The sequence below is a fragment of the Bos mutus genome, chromosome 4 (genome assembly GCF_027580195.1).
Source record: "Bos mutus isolate GX-2022 chromosome 4, NWIPB_WYAK_1.1, whole genome shotgun sequence".
Lineage (NCBI taxonomy): Eukaryota > Metazoa > Chordata > Mammalia > Artiodactyla > Bovidae > Bos > Bos mutus.
The window spans coordinates 88,159,796-88,172,938 of record NC_091620.1 but is presented as its reverse complement, the minus strand read 5'-3'; the positions used below and the strand labels follow the sequence as shown (position 1 = coordinate 88,172,938).

At 38.5% G+C, this 13,143-nt stretch overlaps 1 protein-coding gene across 2 annotated transcripts in view; it reads left to right on the top strand.

Moving 5' to 3' along the window:
* DNAH11 (dynein axonemal heavy chain 11) overlaps window positions 1–13,143 on the top strand; it is a 371,336-nt gene that overhangs the window by 20,925 nt on the left and 337,268 nt on the right. For both annotated transcript variants that reach the window (XM_070369750.1, XM_070369751.1), the window contains exons 7-8: window positions 994–1,227; window positions 3,047–3,214. In XM_070369750.1, coding sequence (XP_070225851.1) covers window positions 994–1,227; window positions 3,047–3,214 — 402 coding nt within the window. The remainder of the gene's footprint in view (window positions 1–993; window positions 1,228–3,046; window positions 3,215–13,143) is intronic.

The following is a 13,143-nucleotide window of genomic DNA, read 5'->3' as shown; positions in this document are numbered from 1 at the left end:
ACAACTGTAGAATTAAAGGCATGCAATTTTACCTTTAATTTATATGAGGTGAAGATGCATCAGGATTAGAATTTATAGGTTCTTGAGGTCCCTAAACAGGGATATTGTGAAGATTCATAACAAATAGGGGAAAGGGAAGAACTGAATGATGGTACTATGAGAGCTGCTACATGAATCTGCTGGTTTCTCTTTAATTGTTCTCATCTTTGCATTTCAACTGTTCAAAATCAGTTCAAGTTGCTATATCTCGGCTAGATTTTATGTCCTGTAATGAGCTCCCAGAAGAGAAGTTAGTTAACCTAAAAGAATTGCCGGTGGTATAATCACCTATGTCAGCTCTTCCTCACCTTTGCAAGTGACCCTGTGCTGCCAGGTAACATGACCATATTTTTAAAATACATGATCTCATAGGTTTCCCCTCCTGGCTTCTACATTTCTTTATATGAAAAAAAAAAAATGTGCAGAGTATTTGCTGCCTCAAATAGCCATGCAAATTCTGATTACACAGTTGTTTTATCTTTGAAGCTTAGCAAAAACGCAGTCATGGTTGAATGTTTGATTCCAGTAATTACAGCATCTTCTGTAGATTTCTTTAATGTATACATGTATGTCATTAAAACCTAGTTACCTGAATTTCTAGAATTTGTGTCTTCTGTTTCACAGCATCGCTGGCCCAATTCTAGACATTGTTATTTGAAAATCCCTGGTGGCTCAGACGGTAAAGTGTCTGCCTGCAATGTGGTAGACCCAGGTTTGATCCTTGGGTCGGGAAGATCCCCTGGAGAAGGAAATGGCAACCCACTCCAGTATTCTTGCCTGGAAAATTACATAGACTGAGGAGACTGGTAGGCTACAGTCCATGGGATCGCAAAGAGTCGGACATGACTGAGCGATTTCACTTCACTCACTGAAAAATAAAACATTTCATTGAAATGAATATTTTCAGGCAAACTATTAAACATATTTTCTTATCATTCTTTCTTTGATTTCTAGGCAATAGCTTACCTTTCACCTGAAGATCTCTTGAAAGGGGAAATTGAAGACTGTCTGGAAAAGGTTCAAGTGACCATTAACATCTTAAAGACTTTCAAAAATTGTTTCTTCAACTATAGAAGAGGATTGGCAAGCTATTTTGTGGGAAATAAGGAACTGAAACCATGGGATTTCCAGTCTAATCTGGTGTTTCATAGATTTGACAAATTTCTTGATCGTTTCATGAAAATAGAGGTAATTACTTATTGGCTTCTAATTGATTTATACTATAGGTTAGTTAATTCAAAAGCCCTATATCTTTTAATCTGCTTCAGGGAACAGATTATTTATTCTATTTGAGTAGGAGGTGAGAAGTTTGCTTCCTTGGTGATTTTCATGAGGAGCTTACAAGGCCAGTACTGTCAAGATACAGTGAAAGTTTTAGTTACAGAGCTTTGTTTACATCCAAAGCTTTGGTTTCTTTTTTCAAAACTTCATTAATCTTTATGTATCAGTGACCTTTGTGATACTTGTGATCAAACCAGTCAATCCTAAAGGAAATAAGTCAATATTCATTGGAAGGACTGATGCTGAAGATGAAACTCCAATACTTTGGCCACCTGATGCAAAGAATTGACTCACTGGAAAAGCCCCTGATGCTGGGAAAGTTTCAAAGCAGGAAGAGAAGGGGATGACAGGGAATGAGATGGTAGGATGGCATCACTGACTCAATGGATATGAGTTTGAGCAAACTCTGGGAGTTGGTGATGGACAGGGAAGCCTGGCATGCTGCGGTCCATGCGGTCACAGAGTCGGACACAACTGAGCGACTGATCTGAATTGAATTGACCCTTGCCCTACAACATACTAAATTCCTAGAAGACAGTTGTAAATTGGGAAGCTATAAAATAATTCCTTTTTCCCTTTTACATGTTTGATGTTTTTATTGGGATTCCATACCTGAAAACCTATTTGATCATCTAAATATTATGGTAACTTTTAGTATATAAATATATATGCTATACTATTAAAATATTAAAGCTATCCATGAAAATAGGTGAAAAGAATGTGAAAACATGTGCTCTGTATAAATGTTTTAAATGCCAAAAAGTCAAACATTGAATGAATTGCTGTGTGCCAAGTCACTTCAGTTGTGTCCTACTCTTTTTGACCCTATGGACTGTAGGGTCCATAGGCTGCTCTGTCCATGGATTCTCCAGGCAAGAATGTTGGAGTAGGTTGCCATGCCATTCTCCAGAGGATTTTCTGGACCCAGGGATCGAACCAGGGTGACTTAGTCTTCTGCATTGGCAGGAGGCTTCTTTAGCACCACCTGGAAGCCATGAATGAATGCATACATGTAAACACATTTAAACACCAGTTTCTATGGAGCCAGCTGGCTGCGATTTTTTTTTTTTTTTTTCTTTTCAGGTTTTGAACTGCCTTATTTTCTTTATGAAACTCTTTCTAGCAAGTTTGGGCTTTTTTGTTGTTAGATTTGTCAAATTTCATTCAAAATCAGAGTTTTATGTTTTGAAAATTCTCATCATTTAAGCAGCCCAAATGCCTTTTTATTTTTGGCTGTACCATGCAGTGTGTGTGATCTTAGTTCCCTGACCAGGGATTGAACCCATGCCCCCTGCACTGGGTGCAGAGTCTTAACCCCCGAACCACCAGAGAAGTCCTTCTGAATGACTCTTAAAGTCTGAGTGCCAAATGCATACCACTGGGCGACTTGCACCACGCTTTCTGAACAGCCCATTCACCATAGCGTTGGTGGATCATGCCTGGGCATCTGACTTAGGATCAGAAGGATGTGGAATGAGAGAGTTAAATGTTTAGCTGTGGTTAAGTTAGATGTCACCTATACTGCTCAATAATTTTCAGTCCATGTGAAAATGGGAGTATAATTTTAAAAGTAGGCAGTTGATTTAAGTCATAATAACATTTTCCGTCATGTAAATGTCTATTGACTCACCAATTTTGAATGCTGGGAAATTTCTTTCTTTGAATCTTTAAAATGTTCTTTTCCTACTCAAGAGGGTGGAAAGATCTTTACTGTGTTTTTTCAAAGGATATATTTGTCACCATATTGGAATTTGAAAAGCTGGAAAGACTTGAATTTGGCGGTACCAAGGGAGCAATTTTAAATGGACAGATCTATGAGATGAGTGAAGAATTTATGAAACACTGGAAGATTTTTAAACAGCGCACGTATGACCCATCTGATTACAATAACATGGTAATGCTGTAGCTTTGTGTTTTCATTTCATAGATCTTACTTTAAAGCTGGGAAGGACAGTAGGTCACAGTGATAATAGGTTCTCTCCAGTCCAGCCTCTCTCGGATGAAAGAGGTGAAATGGCTTGCCTGGATTCTCTCATCTATTTCATGATAGAGCAGGGACTAGACTTAGGCCTTTGCATTTTCAGTTGGGAATATTTTAAACTATTTCTGATAAGGTAACAGTGGACCTCCGTCTGGACTTGTTTCTTGTTGGTGTGTATTGAAAACTTACCATATTAACTCATCTTGATCTGATTATCTGGGGTCTGTGTAACTTGCATGTTTTATTTTCGTCTTTTCTTGAACCATTAAGTATATTTTTCATCTACTTGAATATTTAGTTTCACCTCATTTGTTGCATATATTATTAACATTATATAGTCTCCTTTTTGTTGTTCTTAGGAGATAATTGTTAATTTCATATTACTAATCTCAGGGAAAAGAGGGAAGCTTTTCAGGTTTACACTGCTTCTGTTTTCTGTTACTGCCCCAGGTTAGGGGCCGGGAGTTTACACTGTTTCATTATATAGTCTCCTTTTTGTTGTTCTTAGGATATAATTGTTAATTTCATATTACTAATCTCAGGGAAAAGAGGGAAGCTTTTGAGGTTTACACTGCTTCTGTTTTCTGTTACTGCCACAGGTTAGGGACCGGGAGTTTACACTGTTTCATTATACAGTCTCCTTTTTGTTGTTCTTAGGATATAATTGTTAATTTCATATTACTAATCTCAGGGAAAAGAGGGAAGCTTTTCAGGTTTAAACTGCTTCTGTTTTCTGTTACTGCCCCAGGTTAGGGGCCGAGAGTTTCCTGTGAATGCCACTGCAGCTCTGGGATAAAAATAGCTTCATTTTAGTGTTTTGCCATGATAGTGAAGCCCAGGTATCAAAAACAAAAAATAATAATTAGCTCTCATCCTCATTGTTTTTTGTGGAATGTGGATTTATTCACTATTATGTTTATATTTGGTCAAATAATTGACTCTTTGAAATATACAAGTACAGTGTGTTAGCTTTGTAAGGACATGGTCTGCAAGTGAATCCCTCTGAACTGTTGACAGCTTTTGGGAAGTGGAGTTAATAATAAGAATGATATAGCCATTGTGTGTCCTGCTAATTTGTGGAAAAGTAAGAGAAATCCAGATCTGTGGTGATGAATAGCCTGAGCTCTTCCCCAGAGCCTGGTAAGATGCCTGGCACGTGGCAGGCACTCAGGGAATGTGGACAGAATGGGACTCTTGGGGGGACTTGGTTTAGCTCTTCTGAGCAACTGAACAGTGGAGTGTGAGACCCACGTTGTGCAGACCCTCAGGTGCCTTCGAGTTGCAGGAGGGTCTTGATTTATTCACGATTACAAATCCTGGTAGGTTTTCAGCATGCCATTAATATATATACAAATACATATTATATATATATATATATATATATTTCAGATATATATGTCTGGTATTTGTATTTAGTATTTTGAAGCCCCGTTTATTTTGTAATTGAAAAGAACAAGGCTTACCTCTGATCTCCAAAGGTTGGAGACATCTATAGCCTTCCCTTGAAGTTCTCTTTCAACCTCCGGTCTGATTATCTTGACTTTGGTTATTCCATGAAATCAAAATGTGAATTAACTATAAATTCAGTTAATTGGTGTGCTTATATCAAAGATGACCTTTCTTTTTGTTTAATGTGTCTTGGTTATCAGTGTTGCCTCAGAATATTGCAGTGATTATTTCTTTTTGGCTTGACTAAGCTGTTCATGTGTTGAACAGCTGAGTTCATTGTGTTCTGGTTTTGATGATGAAGTGAAGTCGCTCAGTCGTGTCCGACTCTTTGCCCGACCCCATGGACTGCAGCCCACCAGGTTCCTCTGTCCATGGAATTTTCCAGGCAAGAGTACTGGAATGGGTTGCTATTTCCTTCTCCAGGAGATATTCCCGACCCAGGGATCAAACCTGGGTCTCCTGCATTGTATGCAGATGCTCTACTGTTTGAGCCACCAGGGAAGTCAGTGAAATTTGATGATGAAATCAGTTGGTAGTTTTTAGGAGACAATACTGTAGCCAACAAACTGCCTCCAAACTCACATATTCATAGTGGTGTATTCCTTGACACGTGCCCAGCCCATGCCCTTGCTCTCCCGATGCGCACACCTGATGCCCATCGAGCAGTGCGGATGTAGCAGTCTTGTGCGTCATGTCAGCCTTCCTGCCCTTTGGTGTAGAAATGGCTTACATATGTTCCAGTAAATTAAAGAAACAGTGACTGCTAGTTTGTTTTTAGAAATGCTGTTACTGATTTCTCTCTCTTGATTAATCTCAAGCCTATCAGACAGGCTTTGAGCCTTTATTTATCAGAAGTTCTGCCACTGTGGTCTGTTGACAGAAGAGGGGGGCCTCAGGTGTGTCCATTAATGTGTCCTTCAGTTTCTGAATTGTTAATACTGAATTTAAAGGTCACTTTAGGTATTTGCTTTGATTTCTTCCTGTGGGACTATTTGAGATCTAGGCAATTATGGGGAGAGACTTGCTTTCTTAATTAATTAATTGAAACATGGAATATTGTAGATGTTTAAGGTATGCTGCCAAGTCGCTTCAGTCGTGTCCGACTCTGTGCGACCCCATGGACTGCAGCCTACCAGGCTTCTCCGTCCATGGGATTCTCCAGGCAAGAACACTGGAGTGGTTGCCATTTCCTTCTCCAATGCATGAAAGTGGAAAGTGAAAGTGAAGTCGCTCTGTCGTGTCTGACTCTTAGCAACCCCATGGACTGCAGCCTACCAGGCTCCTCCATCCATGGGATTTTCCAGGCAACAGTACTGGAGTGGGGTGCCATTGCCTTCTCCCGTTTAAGGTATATAACATGCTAATTTGAAGCATTTATGTATTTTAAAAGCCATTGTAGTGATAATTAACACCCGTATCATGTTGCATAATTATCATTTCTTTTTAGTGGTGGAAATCATTAAGTTGTAGTCTCTTAGCAAGTTGGATGTTAGGGAGTATACACAGTGATACTGTATTAAATTGAACTTGACAAGAGGAATGCTTTCTTAACTGTTTGTGTTTAACTGATGGGCAGGTGACTTTAGGTTCAACGGTTAGGTTCAACCAACATTCTGAAGTGTGGCTTAATTAAATAAAATTCCCCCAAGCTACGCAAGGATGGTGGATGTTCTTGAAAGTAAGCCCTTGGCTCCACTAGAGTCAGTTATTCGGAGTTTGTTAATATTTACTGAACAAATGTTGGATGCCAGACATCGTGCCAAAGCTTTATACACATTCCTGCTTAATTCTTACTGTAACCCTGAGAGTAACCACAGGTAGTTTACACAGGCAAGTAAACTACCGGAGATTACACAGTTCTCAGGGAGTGAAGCAGAAGTTCCAACTCGGAACTCTCAGCCTAGAGAGAGTTTTTGCTACGTTTTTGCTGTGCCATGTTCGCTCGTTAGTGTTTGTCTCCCTCCTTGCATCCTCATAGAAAAGAAGTCAGTAAGTTCATCTGGGGCAATGGGGGAACTCAGGCTGCAGACCTGTACCCTGAGGTGCAGGGACCCAAGATGCTGTGGCTATGTTCCTTTAGCTACTAGTTTGTAGTAGGAAGGTTGATCCAGATACCTAGCCCGTCATTACTCTAGGATCTAAAATTCACTTTGAAAGTAGTTATTAATCTATACTAGTTTGTGTTCCAGTTTCTACAATTAGTTCTCAGATCTGTTCTAGTCTTCTTAACTCTTTATTCTTTTGCTATTACAGTATATAGTATTTAAAAATTTTAGTTACATAAATTTGTCCTTAGTCATCTACGGGATTTTCATGTCTTGCCTGCTGGTACACTCAGCCATAATAGGAGCTCCTCACAATGACAAATTTCTTATTATACTAAGAACCAGGAAGATCTCAACTGAGCAAAAAGAGACAACTAATAGATGGCAGCATCAAGCTAAGACATGTTAGAATTATCTGACAGGGTTTTATAGAGCCATGCTAAAAATGCTTCAGTAAGCAATTATCAACGTAATGAAACAAATAAAAAATAACCTCAGTGAAGAAATAGAAATTTTCACCAAAGAAATAGAAGATATAAAAAAAATTGGAATTTTAGAACCGAAAAAAAAATAATTCAAAGAATACTGGACATTAATCCCTTATCCCGTGTATGATTTGAAAATGCTTTCTTCCATTCCATGGGTTATTGGATACTGATACCCATGAAACTGTCCTTTCATGCACAAAAGTTTTTAATTTTGATCAAGTCAAATATTTTCTTTTGTTGTCTGTGCTTTTGGTGTCATATCTAAGAAGTGATTACCAAATCCTATGTTCTAAAGATTTTGTCCAATATTTTCTCCTCAGAGGTTTATACTTTTAGCTCTTATATTTAGGTATTTGGTAAATATTGAGTTATTTTTTGTATATCTTGTAAGGTATATGAACAAAACTATATGACCAGCTTTGTTGTTCATAACTAATGTATAGAAGTACAACTGATTTTTGCATGCTGATTTTGCACCCTGCATCTTTGCTGCGTTTTTTATCTTTGGTGCAGAATCTTCAGAGTTTTCTGTATGTCAAATCATGTCATCTATTAACAGAGACAATTTTACCTATCTCTTTTCAGTTTGATTACTTCTTATTTCTTTTTCTCACCTAATTGCTCTAGCTAGTGCTTCCCATGCTTTGTTGAATAGAAGTGGTGGGAGTGAAACATCCTTGTCACGCTTGTGATCCTATGGGGACTGCTTTGCCTTTCACCATCGAGTGTGGTATGAACTGAGGGATCTTCATAGATGGCCTTTATCATGTTGATGACCTGTAGCATTTCTAGTTTGAGCGTTTTTATCATTAAAGGGTGCTGAATTTTGTCATTTTTTCCTGCATCAATTGAGATGATCACGGGGTCTTTTTCCTTCATTCCGTTAATATGGTCTGTTATTGATTTCATTTGCCATCTTTGCATTCTGCAGATAAATCCACTGGGTCATGGTGTGTGGTCCTTTTGACATGCTGCTGGATACTATTTGCTAGCTTTTGTTGAGAGTGTTTATATCAGTATCTATAAGGGATCCCTGTCTGTAATATTCGTGTCATGTCTTTATTTGGCTTTGGTATCAGGGCAGTATATGCTTTATAAGATGAGTTAGGAAGTGTTCCCTCTTCACTTTTTCCGAAGAGGATTTTTGAGGAGGATTGGTGTCAATACTTCTTTAAGTGTTTGGTGGTGGTTACCAGAAAGCTATCTGGTCCTAGGCATTTTTTGTTATTTTTGGAAGTTTTTGATGACTAGTCTCTGTACTAGTTATAGGCCTATTTAGTTTTTCTGTTACTTCATTATTCAGTCATGGTAGGTTGTATATTTCTTTATTTGTCCATTTCATCTGTTACATAATTTGTTATACTGCTGCTGCTGCTAAGTCACTTCAGTCGTGTCCGACTCTGTGCAACCCCATAGACGGCGGCCCACCAGGCTCCCCCGTCCCTGGGATTCTCCAGGCAAGAACACTGGAGTGGGTTGCCATTTCCTTCTCCAATGCATGAAAGTGAAAAGTGAAAGTGAAGTTGCTCAGTCGTGTCCGACTCTTAGCGACCCCATGGACTGCAGCCTACCAGGCTCCTCCGTCCATGGCATTTTCCAGGCAAGAGTACTGGAGTGGGGTGCCATTGCCTTCTCCAAATTTGTTATAAAATTGTTCATAAAACATTTTTATGGTTCTTTTTACTTCTGTAAATTTGGTAGTAATTACTCAGGTTTCATTTTAGTAATTTTGTTTCCCTCTTTTTTCTTTAGTCAGTCTGTCTAAATGTCAATTTCATTTTTTCCCAAAGAATGAAATTTTTGGTTTTGTTGCTTTTTCTGTTTTTCTGTTATTGACTTCATTTATCTCCACTTTGATCTTGATATTTTTCCCTTTCCTCTGCTAGCTTTGGTATTAGTAACGTGTAAAGTTAGGTTATTCAGTTAAGATCCCCCTTTTTTAATGTATATGTTTATAGTGATAATTTTTCCCTTAATACTGTTTCTGATGTATTCCTTAAGTTTGACTTTGTTGGGCTTTTTTTTTTTTCCCCCCATTTATGTCAAGGTGTTCTTAATTTCCCAGGTGATTTCTTGTTTGACTCACTGCTTGTGGGAGGAATGAACTCATACAGAGTACGTTCTTAGATGACAATGGAATCAAACTAGAAATCAGTAATAGAAACATGACAGGGAAAGCTCTAAACACTTAAAAGCCAAAGATCACATTTCTAAGTATTCTGTGAATCGAAGTAGTAGTCTCAAGGGAAATAAAACAGAGGACTGAATGAAAATGAATGAAATGAAAATACAGTATTTCAGAATTTGTAGGAACAGCTTAAAGCAGTTATGAGGGAAATTTATAGCACTAACTGCATACATTAAAAAAGAGGAAAATATCAAATCAGTAATGTTTCTACCCTAAGAACCTAGAAAAAAATGAGAGCAAATAGACACAAATCAGAAAGAAGGGAAAAATCAGAAGGGAAGAGCAGAAATCAATGATGTTGAAAACGAATAATAAAGTCAGTGAAGCTAAGAGTTAGTTCTTTGAAAAGACAAAACTCTACAAAGACTACAAAGAAAAAAAAATTACCAATGTCAGGAGTGAAAAAGAGCTACCATTACATGTTCTGCAGATATCAAAAGAATAATGGGTAATACCAAAAAACAAACAAAAGAATAACCTCTATACATAAATTTGATAACTTTGATTAAATAAAACAATTCCTCAAAAAATTCAAATTACCACAACTCACCCAATATGAAATATTGAAAATTGAGATATAATCGACATGTTACATTATATTAGTTTTAGGTGTACAGCATAATTTGTTACGTGTATATGTTGTGAAATGATTATCACAGTAAGTTTACTTAACATCTGTCATCACAGATACTTTAAAAATTTTTTTTTTCTTGTGAGGGTGAGAAAAATTGGATTTGTATTTAAAAACTTCCCCCAAAGAAAATATTGATACCTGGGGTGTTTCACTGGAGAATTCTACCAAATATTGAAGAATTACAGGCACCCCTCATTTTTCCGTTTGCGCTTGCCAGATCCTGTGGGGTTTTTGTTTTTGTTTTTCTTTTTTTTTTAGTTTTATTTTATTTTTAAACTTTACAATATTGTATTAGTTTTGCCAAATATTGAAATGAATCCGCCACAGGTGTACCCTCGTTCCCCATCGTGAACCCTCCTCCCACCTCCTTCCCCTACCCTCCCTCTGGGTCGTCCCAGTGCACCAGCCCCAAGCATCCAGTACCGTGCATCGAACCTGGACTGGCGACTCGTTTCATACATGATATTATACATGTTTCAATGCTATTCTCCCAAATCTCCCCACCCTCTCCCTCTCCCACAGAGTCCATAAGACTGATCTATACATCGGTATCTCTTTTGCTGTCTCATACACAGGGTTATTGTTACCATCTTTCTAAATTCCATATATATGCGTTAGTATACTGTATTGGTGTTTTTCTTTCTGGCTTACTTCACTCTGTGTAATAGGTTCCAGTTTCATCCATCTCATTAGAACTGATTCAAATGTATTCTTTTTAATGGCTGAGTAATACTCCATTGTGTATATGTACCACAGCTTTCTTATCCATTCATCTGTTTTTGTTTCTTTACAGATTGAAGGTTCGTTGCAACCCTGTACTGATCAGTATCATTTTTGCAGTAACACCTGCTTGCTTTGTGTTGGTCACATTTTAGAAAATTTCACAATATCTCAAACTTCTTTGTTATTACTATATTTGTTATGGTGATCTGTGATCTTTGACATTGTTACTATGACTCATTAAGGCTCAGATGATGGTCAGTATTTTTTAGTGATAAAGTGTATATAGTGTGTGTGTATATATATATGTATATATATTTCAGATTCTTTTCCCGTATAGATTATTACAGAATATTGAGTAGAGTTTCCTCTGCTATACAGTAGGTCCCTATTATCTATTTTACATATAGTCATGTGTATATGTCAATCCTAGTCTCTTAATTTATCACTTCCTGTCATGTTTCCCCTTTGGTAACCACAAGTTTGATTTTGAGATCTCTGAGTCTGTTTTTGAGTTGTAAATAAGTTCATTTGTATCTCTTTTTTTTGGCTGTGCTGCACATGCGGGCTTTCCTGGTAGATCAGCTGGTAAAGAATCCACCTGCAATGCAGGAGACCCCGGTTCAATTCCTGGGTTGGGAAGATCCCCTGGAGGAGAGATAGGCCACCTACTCCAGTGTTCTTGGGCTTCCTTGGTGGCTCAGTCAGTAAAGAATCTGCCTGCAATGCGGGAGATTTGGGTTCGATCCCCCTGGGTGGGAAGATCCCTTGAAGGAGGGCATGGCAATCCACTCCGGTATTCTTGCTTGGAGAATCCCCAAGGACAGAGGAGCCTGGTGGGCTACAGTCCATGGGGTTACAAAGAGTTGAATACCACTGAGTGACTAAGCACATACACAGTATGCCGGATCTTAGTTCCCTAAGATGCTAAGTTGCTAAGTCACTTCAGTCGTGTCCGACTCTGTGCAACCCCATAGACGGCAGCCCACCAGGCTCCCCCGTCCCTGGGATTCTCTAGGCAAGAACACTGGAGTGGGTTGCCATTTCCTTCTCCAATGCATGAAAGTGAAAAGTGAAAGTGAAGTCGCTCAGTTGTGTCCGACTCTTCGAGACCCCATGGACTGCAGCCCACCAGGCTCCTCCGCCCATGGGATTTTCCAGGCAAGAGTACTGGAGTGGGGTGCCATTTGCCTTCTCCGCTTAGTTCCCTGACCAGGGATCAAACTTGTGTCTCCTGCAGTGGAAACATGGAGTCCTAACCACTGGACTGCTAGGGAATTCCCCATTTGTATCATTTCTAAAATTAGATTCCACTTACAAGTGATAGAATATGACTTCTGTGTTTCTCCGTCTGACTTCACTTAGTATGGTGATATCCAGGTCCATCCATGTTGCTGTAAATGGCGTTACTTCATTGTTTATGGCTGAGTGATATTCCATTGTATGTATATGTACCACATCTCTCTTATCCATTCCTCTGTCAATGGACATTTAGGAGAATCCCAGGGACGGGGGAGCCTGGTGGGCTGCCGTCTGTGAGGTCGCACAGAGTTGGACACGACTGAAGCAACTTAGCAGCAGCAGCAGCATGTCTTGGCTGTTATAGTGCTGCATGTATAGGTGTGCATGTATCTTTTCAAATTATGATTTTCTCCAAGTATACACCCAGGAGTGGGAGTGCTGGATCATACTGTGGTTTTAGTTTTAGTTTTTTAAGGATTCTCCATACAGTTCTCCATAATGGTTGTACAAATTTATATTCATACCTACAGTATAAGAGGGTGCCCTTTTCTTCACACCCTTTCCAACATTTATTGTAGATTTTTTGATGATGGACATTCTGACAGGTGTGAGGTGATACCTCATTGCAGTTTTGATTTGCAGTTCTCTGATAATTAGTGATATTGAGCATCTTTTCATGTGCTTTTTGACCATCTGTCTGCCTTCTTTGAAGAAATGTCTGTTTAGATCTTCTGCCCATTTTTTATTGGATTGTTTGGGGGTTTTCTTGATATTGAGCTACATGAACTATTTGTATATTTGGGAGATTAATACCTTGTTGGTCACTTGCAAATATTTTCTCCTATTCTTTGGGTTGTCTTTTCATTTTGTTTATGGTTTCCTCTGCTGTGCAGAAGTTTTTAAGTTTAATTAGGTCCCATGTATTTATTTTTGTTTTTATTTTCATGACTCTCCGAGGTAGATCCAAAAAGATAGAGATATAGATTTATGTCAGAGAATGTTCTCCCTATATTTTCCACTAAGAATTTTATAGTTTCTGGCTTTACATTTAGGTCTTTAATCCATTTTGAGTTTAT